Below are 9,212 nucleotides of genomic sequence, written 5' to 3' on the forward strand. Positions count from 1 at the left end.
CATAAAATATGTAAAATAGAATATGTATGCAACAAACACAATGTGTCAATATGTTCAGTATATTTCTTCTACTTCTACTTTGTAGTGACCGCCTTCAACACGTTGAAGTTTATGTCACTTGTACTACACTACAATTACAACGCCCATAGACAACATATTCTCATAAAAAAAGTCTAGTATATTTCATTTAGGCTAATAAAAACCAAACTACAATATCAAATTTGATGCCCACATGACAGTGTCATGTGCTGAATACTCTTGCCAAGTTTAAGTTAAACATGTGTGCATATATGAATACTAAAATATTCCTAAAGAACACAAAACATATGATAAAATAATCATAAACTTGTCAATACACATACTCAAGAAAATTCTAGTACATTTCATTTAGGCTAATAAAAACCAACAAATTACAATATCAAAATATCAAATTGGATACCCACATGACATTGTCATGTGCTTAATACTCTTGACAAGTTTGAGTATACATGAATACTGCAATATACTAAAACAAAACAAAACATATGATAAAAGTAATCATTAACTTGGCAATACATTAACTCAATCAATTAACATTGTTCATTTATATACAGTATATATATATTATGGCTGGTTTTTTTTTACTTTAATGTTGTCGTTCTTTGTGTTAATTATTTCATTTTACACACATTCTCTGTTAACTGTTGGAAATGGACCTTTCGAAAACCAAACTTGTGATAATAATCACAATTTAACCATATGAAATAAAGTAGTACTATTAATCGTATCGCAATACCAAAATAAAATATTATTGCATGTTAAATTTTCTAAAAAAGAAAAAGAAAAAAAAAGAGAAAACGGATAAAATTCTCAACGCTGTTCACACATAAACACATGATATATTGCATGATATATCGGAAAAATTGTCTCTCTTTTCGGATTTTTCTTATCAAAATCATCCAGAAACCTTCAATCAAATTTAAAGAGAATCCTACAAAAATAGAGGAGGTAGTGTGGCGATAAAACATAGTATTGGTTGACTTTGAAAGCCTTTTCCGCTCAAAATAGTGCCCATTTCAAATGTTTCTGAGTGTCTAACTCATCTATGGTTATGATGATTGGAAACCTTCATCCAGATTGCTATCAAGGCGACATCAACGTAGTGACGGACGACCGGGTCAAAACCATTTTACCTCAGCAAATACAGTACGTTACTATGGGGTGTTGCTGTTTTACAATAAAGTCTAAAATGACAGCTACTGTCGTGACCTTATTTTTTTTACCTCTAAAAGTGACACAAAATACATATTTTATTTCCTGTGATTAAAATAATATGTATGGGGGTAAGCAACAATCTAATACTTATATTCCGGTGTAAGATTCGATCGCCCGTTTATTCAACATGTATCGTTCTATCTGAACATACACTTATGTTGCCTATCGTCACCGCGTTGGTAAGATATCGAAAAAATACATATTCTTATATACACCCATTAACTAAAGCATAATTAATTCTTCTGTTTTAAAATAATATTTTTGTTTTTATTATAGCCAATAATTGCGTTTTCTTGGTAATATAACAGAGTCTCTAGTAATAGTATATATCTAGCAGCTTTGACCGTAGATACATGTACCCTACAATAGTAGCAATAATAAAAAATATTAAACTACAATATTAAACTTTCTTTAATTTTCATATGCCTAAATATAGATGTGAACCGTATTAATTCCCACACATTCAAGAATAAAAAAATAAAATTGAAATTCTTTTTAGATACTTCTATTGATTTATGTTCCAAATTTAAAACCGTGTTTTAGTCAATTCAGAAACGATAATCAACTTGCGATTAAAGGTTCTTGTTGATTTTCCTTTCTATATCCACTACTTCATATAAATTCTCTGCATTTGTTGTCTTGTTTTTTCTTTTCATTAATATTGCTGTTATCTTGTTTTACAATTTCTTTTTTTACTAATAAGCTACAGCTTTTAAAACAATAAGAAAATAAAAATATCATCATAAAACGTTGAATATTGATGTTATATAAGACCATCATAATTACTATATACAAACAAACAAAAATAAAATGTAATATATTCAATTTGAATGCTCATAGTTATTTTCTATGCTTCTTTTTCCATTCAATATACATATCCACTTCTGCATCCATACATTTTTGGTTTGCTAACTCATATGGACACCCTGTCTTCCTCTGGTGGAAGTATATGATTGCCTCCTTATGTAAAACAAAGGTCACATAGTGGTCAGCAAAACTGAAAGTGAAATAACAAGAATTTAAACTTTAGTATGTAATGGTTATACACTGTAATTCCTATCTTTTTGTTTGAAAAGTCAGTTTAAGACATTGACGTTTTTATACATTTTTGCAAATGTGAAAAAAAAACTATAACCTTCTGCGACTTACCATTTATAAATAATAACAGAAAACAGCATTTGTATTGCAAAACTTAACATACTTTAATTAGCAGACTGGGTATATATATATATACCATGCCGTCAGTATATCCGCCCATCTAAGGCTGCATTCGCGGCGCTTTGTCCAACGTTTTCGTATATATATACCCTGTGGTTGTTTAATTGTTCCTTTCCATAAAAATTGAACTATTTTGATGAAAAATAATGACCAAAAATTGGCCAAATTATTTCATACAAGAAATAGAGTGATTTCAAATGGCTTCAAATGGAACTATGTGCCACCAATGCGAATGTTGCTGTATTAGCTCCCACATTAACCCATTAGAATTAAAAATTGCCTCTGATGGTTATGTGTTTTATGTCATAATAACTAACAGAGGAAAACTTCAGAACGACCTTTTATTCATTATTCCCGCCATTAGTTTGGTTCAAATTGTCAGTGTAAATTGTCTAACGATCAACGAAAAGCGATAACTTTAGCTAAAGATCAAGACGAACGAGACAATTTATATATGAGTACCTCTTTATTATATAATGCTTAAAAATATTCGTAAGAACCTAACTATCTATAAAACATGGCCTTTAATTGACATAATAATATAATTTTCTGGTATAACTCGACGTTTCAGCCATGCACTAGTTAAACTTACAACTTATATTCCAGGAAAATATTTTGAAGTTCAATATGTGTCAGCTTCCTTATCCTTCTGCCGCCGAATCTGAAGGGCTCGTGATGATTGTACACCAAATTGTCTGTCAGATATTTGAGCAGAGCACTAATAATCTTTAAAAAAAAAAATATATATATTGTAGATTGTTCTGGTGAACACGATCAATGTATAACCCAGGCTTTAAAGGAGCTGTCAAATTCATGTTCACCGATTTGACTCAAATTCTCATATTTGATTTATAACATACTAAAACGTATATCCAAATTACAAAAAGTCTAAAATTAACAATTAACAATGCGTGGACTCGATAATATTCATCAGGATTTCGTACGATTTTAGTCTAGACTCCATCTAATTAACCATCGAGATGACCTCCGAAGACTGCCGACGGTTATATTACCCGATATAAACATAAATATAAATAGATAGCGAGCACGTGCAATTTGATTTTTTCTAGGTCTGTTTGATTTCATGTTAGAGGTTAAAAAATATGTTACTCATAATTTTGTGTGGCTAGAATCAGTCAACGAAATGGTTCACCCTTGTTTCACGTTCAATGTTGACATTCTTTTCTTTTTAATAGCTGAACACGCCTAGTACATGCGGAACCCATCTCCAGCAAAGGGGTAAAGTTGAAGGTCACATGAATACGGATTCACATGAGGTTGAATTATTGAATTATCAATAATACATCAGCGATGTTTTGAGCTTATTTTGACAAATTCGGGCCAACTGACTGCTTATAATGAAATATTATTTCAAAATTCCGCTTTTATTAATACTTGAAACAAAAAGAATCGTATTTTAATTTTTTTTCTAAATCGTAGCTAATGCCCCTTTAAAAGACTAGGTACAGTACCGAAATATTTTATCTGAACCTGGTGAATCACCAGTAAAAGTGAGTAACATTCACTAACAACGCCAATTTTTTTATTATATATTCATTTTTTTTTATAATTTAGAAGTTTAACAATTTGGTCATTTGGTTTAAAACTAAGTTGAAACATTAATTTTGAAGTGCTGCCCTTAGATGAATTTAGGTCAATTTTGTACAGCTCCAAGTGTTGGTCTTTAACTTTCCCGAGTAATGAAGTATTATGAAGAAAATAAACGCCATAAATTTTGAATGTGTTTTTCATATTACACTTTTTACAGCGAAAACCCGGTTTACCTTAAGATCTGATGGATGCCAAATAAATCATACAGATTTTCATCTCCCTGTTATGTGCAAGAAGTAACTTGCAGTTGCTTTCTTACGTCGAGTGACAAATATTTTAGCCACATTTAAGAGGATAACATATTTAACAGTTCATCAATTGGGTAGTTTCTGTGGGCAATTATAAAGGGTCGAAAAGGAAAACTGAAAAAAAGTGAAATGTTTTTGCACTGTCTGAAGACTGGATAATGCATTCAATGAATGTTCGCGTTTCTATCATTGTATATAAAACAGTCAAACAGAAAGTTACTCATGTCACCCTTGCATGTGTAAACAGTATGCGGTGGTTGTCCTTTTACCTATAAACATTTACAGCTAAGACCTTTCTTATTTTCATCATGGTCTTTTTTTGTTCTTTGATCATTGGTCATTTGGTCATTGCATGCAGCATTTTTCAACACTCATAGGTTTTAACAAGTTGAAAAGCCAACGCTGGTTGGTTTAAACCAAGATGCATACCTTTTGAGAAATTACTCCGCAGCCAAAGGCTAATCTTCTCCTCTCTCTATTGACTATCATTTCAGGGCTGCCAATAAACTGATGGTGGCGCTCATGATCAGCCTCATCACTACAAAGCAATTACTGAAAATTTTTGAATCATATCAACTGCAATATTAATATTATATTGATTGATTTTTTCTTTTGAAATTATCGAGGTTTATATTTTTTCATCATAAAATTGTTTCTCCTTGAAACAATGTATTATACAAAATTGGTTTTTGTAGGTAAATTCTAAAATCTAAATTATTGAAAGCTATCATTAAGCATATACCATAACGTCATAGTGTAAATTATTTTTACATAGAAGTGTTATCATTTATCAGCAAAAAGTGCAGATTTTGACAATTAAACCAGAAAAAGAAAAGATAGAAAAGCGATTCATATTGCCATACAAAAGCAGTGATAAGGTATTAATTTGATGACAGAAAAATAGAAGCAATTAAGATTTCATTCCAAATCCATAACTACAAAACATCTTCTGAAAGTGTTACTGCATCTGGAAAATTTGAGATATTGACACTTTTCCTGGTTTATCAAAACGAATTGCTCTTTTTAGAACAATAGAAAAGATAAAATTGTTATTTATTACTTCTATGTAAATCAGATGTAGTCGTCTCATATCTGAGGGGCTAACCCACGAGGGCCTCGCACGGTCGGTCAATTAACATATTTTATGCACAAATATATTTATCTTACCTACACTACTAGGAATATCATTGGTTAAAAGCGAACACGTGGAAACCGTGTACATTTACTATAATGGAGTGGTCGTGTTTTATTTTAAATCAAGTTAAGGCACGGTCTGTGGGCGTGGTTTATTTTAAATACATGTAGAAGTTCTTTGATATTACATTGTTATTGTTGGCATTTGTTTTTGTACACGTCAATGCAAGTAGGTTCTTAATATTGAAGACTTGGTCCTGTTATATTCCACCTTACACCAAATATTGCTTTAGTGATTCATAATGATCACTATAACAAAAAATGAAAAATATCTATAATTCTTTTACAACTTCCTCTGAATTCACCACATTAAGATAGTCGGTAAGATAAATTCGTTACAAAGTATGCTAGTGAATTTTAAATACGATATATATTCGCTCGCTCTCGCCCCATATTGAATTTACTGACCCAGTATATATCGTATTAGGTCAGCCTTGGACTATTATACTAACCAATATATTATGTCCTAGGTGTAACTAATAATATATATGTGCATCTTACTTACATATTATGAAATCAAATAAGTTTTATTTTAAGTCGGCAAGTTAAATAACAATACAACATAAGCTCTGAGCGAGATTTTGAAACGACATACATTTAAGAATTGAATGCTTCTTTTCATAATTTCATTGGGGTGTAAAAGCGTTGACCGAAGCACATTTTGTAGGAAGCGCTTCATATTAAAAATGTGCGCACGATCAACGCTTGGTGTCATCAACCTATGCCAACATTTGAAAAATATATATTCATCCTATGCCTACATACAAAATACAATGGGTGTTGTTATAACAATTAATAATTAATTACAGGTAAAATACAGTCAGTATTTTAAAGCGTTAAAATTACTCCTTTAAAATTAGAAACAACAGTTAAATATTTCCAAAATTATGTTGAAGTAAATATGAAATTTGAAAATAATAGACAAAAATACACTTCTGTATGGTAAAATACTTGCAAAATTTGTTGTTCTAAATATGAAATTAAAAAAAAACAAACAAACAAACAAAATTAAAAAAGTAATAAAAGTGAAAAATAAACCCATTTTATTTGTGATTTTTTTAAATACAAGATTTGTTCACTTATGACATGTTGCTGAGTCTCCAATAAAAAAATTCTATTAAATCTGATTCATGTTCTATATTTAAATTAATTTTTTTTTAAAAGTTGCTAACGCCCTCATATGTGTATCTAATACAAAAAGAAGCATTTAATTCTTATAATTACATTTTTATGCTACACCCATGAAATTAAGAGTTATATCAAGCTTTTCGTTTGTTTTCCGATGGATTAGTTTAACATTGTCACGGATAGCACGTGCAGTCATAGCTGTTGTATTTTATACGGAAATAACTTGAATATGATATTGGAGTGCCTCGCGATTGTTATCAGCCAATCAAAATTACGGATTCTAATGAAACATACATGTTATGTAATTATAATAAATTAAAGACATGCATATAAAATTGAGTACGTGCAGATACAATAGGACAAAACAAGACATACAATAGTTTACACATACACTATTGTTATGAGACCTGGTGCGGAGTTCAATTGAGAGAAGAAAAAAAGAACTTAGTGAAAAGAATGTCGTTAAACTTTGTTAAAGTTATTAAGGCTTAATTTGCTTTTAATAAGGTTACTTGCACTACAAACATTTTCTACTTACTAAAAATAATAACATATTACGGGCGCATTGCATTTGCGCCATTTTTTTTACAAAATCCAATGTTTCATTTGCGCCAAAAATTAAAACTACATTTTTGCCATTTTACAGGTAACATATATAACGGAAAAATTTAAATATTCATTGTATCCTGAAAAGGAAATTTTGTAAAGCATTTCCCCTGGGTAATAAAGTGAATTTATACTCATATAATACAAAACTAAGTGTGACTTAGGTTTAAAATTGTATAGTGTTCACATGTCACATGTCACGTGTCTGCACCAACTGAGGATTTCAATAGAACCAACAATGGACCAGAATCGCTCCATGCACATTTTAACTAGCAGTTTTATTCAAAACGTCACAACATTTTCATTTATGTGGACGTAGTAAAGAATATTCAAGCAACAACGTACATAACAATGAGATGCAGTTACACGATGGGAGAAATCCAAATGGACTATATTTTGCAGAAAAATAGTGCGCCTAAGAGGCGAAATTTCTCTCCATGAATAAATCCGTATTACAAGTTTTGTGTCCGAGCAGACTTATAACTTTGCTTCAGTGTATATAGCTGTCACTGTGGTTTTTATTAAAATTCTTTGTTCAACATATCTAATATTATGTTATTTACCTGTATTATTGGCGCAAATGAAATGTTTTATTTCGGCTCAAATGAAATATGGTTTGTGGCTCAAATGAAAGATTTTTTTGGCGCAACTGAAATGCCAATTGGCGCAAAAGCAAAGCACCGCATATTACTGCACCAATTGTTTTAAAATATGTTGATAACCGTTCTGTTTGAATTCACTTACCTGTTTAACGTCGATTTTCATTTCAGAACTCACTGACAAATCTGAAACAAAACAAAATCTAACTATACATTGATTCGAGCTATATATTTCCTTAATTAAGGAGAATGTAATATAGGCAATTGGGGTATCATATATATATGTCAGGGCGCCTTAAGAGTTGCTTGGTTTTTTTTTTCCAATTAATTCTTGCATATTAAAAAACATTCAAAAGTTAAAACAGTAGCTATTAAGGGACATCCCGTGAAATTAAATACAAATTTCGCTCGCTCTCTCCAATTTGAGTACATAAAAGTCCGGATAACAAGTACAAAAATATGATTGACCTAAAGGAATAAACTTCGTTCAATCGCAAATGCATTTTGTAAGCACTTTTGAACGCGTTACATAATGTATACGAAGAAATAAACTCTGAATCAAACTAGATCATTGAAGACAACGTTTTAAATATTTTCCAAACCTTACATTAAAAGTTTTATTTAAGAAAACTATGCATCAGCCAGAAGTCGGCCGTGGGAGGGGAGGGAGCATCTCTGTCTTAATGATTTATTGTTGTTTGAAGTGGCCAACTGTTTATATGAATGTATAAACAAATGTGCTACTGGGTTGGGTCACTTTTTATGTCAATTATATCAATGGGCGGACATTTTTTTATTTCACCGAGGTTTTATATCTATGGATAGTAACTGATATGTTAGTTGATCGTGAGTATTTCCTCATTTAAAAGTCTGCAAATTGAGCATGCTCTTCGTTCTAATCAATACGTGTGACAGATTCATGTGGTTTACTTTTATTATCTGCAGAAACTTTTATTGGCACATTTAAATGTAATGAAAGAACCTTAGTGAGCGCGCTCACATACCCCACGTCCCCACATTGTCATTGGAGAAATAAAATAAGTGTAAGAAAAAAAAATTGTATCAGAAAAAAAAATTGAATCATAATTTCCTGTAAATATGCACATCTACATAGTATGTCCTTATTATCTACACAGTTTCATGAAATTCTGTTGTGTGGTTTGAGAGGAGTTGCGATGACAAAAGGTTGCAGTAGTATATTGGGCAAATAAGTTAAAAGGGGCGTAACTCCTGGAAAAAAAATGAATCGTAATTTCCTGTCGATATGCACATCTACGTAGTATGTCTTTATTATCTGAAAAGGTTTCATGAAATTCTGTTTTGTGGTTTGAGAGGAGTTGCGATGACAAAAGGT

General features: G+C 31.0%; 1 protein-coding gene across 1 annotated transcript; it reads right to left on the bottom strand.

Moving 5' to 3' along the window:
- Nucleotides 1-1,647: 1,647 nt before the first annotated feature.
- Nucleotides 1,648-4,896, bottom strand: LOC127705345 (uncharacterized). The gene is made up of 3 exons (XM_052209655.1): nt 4,761-4,896; nt 3,065-3,198; nt 1,648-2,251 (listed from the first exon to the last, which is right to left on the bottom strand). Exons 1-3 carry the CDS (start codon nt 4,818-4,820, stop codon nt 2,095-2,097), a joined length of 351 nt encoding a protein of 116 aa, XP_052065615.1. The 5' UTR covers nt 4,821-4,896; the 3' UTR covers nt 1,648-2,094.
- Nucleotides 4,897-9,212: the final 4,316 nt, after the last annotated feature.

Source organism: Mytilus californianus, unplaced genomic scaffold, assembly GCF_021869535.1.
Source record: "Mytilus californianus isolate M0D057914Y unplaced genomic scaffold, xbMytCali1.0.p SCAF_6, whole genome shotgun sequence".
Lineage (NCBI taxonomy): Eukaryota > Metazoa > Mollusca > Bivalvia > Mytilida > Mytilidae > Mytilus > Mytilus californianus.

What these genes read in the sequence shown, in the direction of transcription:
- LOC127705345 (XM_052209655.1), bottom strand. Translation starts at nt 4,820, where the DNA reads ATGATAGTCAATAGAGAGAGGAGAAGATTAGCCTTTGGCTGCGGAGTA. An exon ending in GCGGAGTAATTTCTCAAAAG is followed by an intron (nt 3,199 to 4,760) that starts GTATGCATCTTG and finishes TTTTTTTTAAAG; the next exon opens with ATTATTAGTGCTCTGCTCAA. An exon ending in ATTTTCCTGGAATATAAGTT is followed by an intron (nt 2,252 to 3,064) that starts GTAAGTTTAACT and finishes TTTCACTTTCAG; the next exon opens with TTTTGCTGACCACTATGTGA.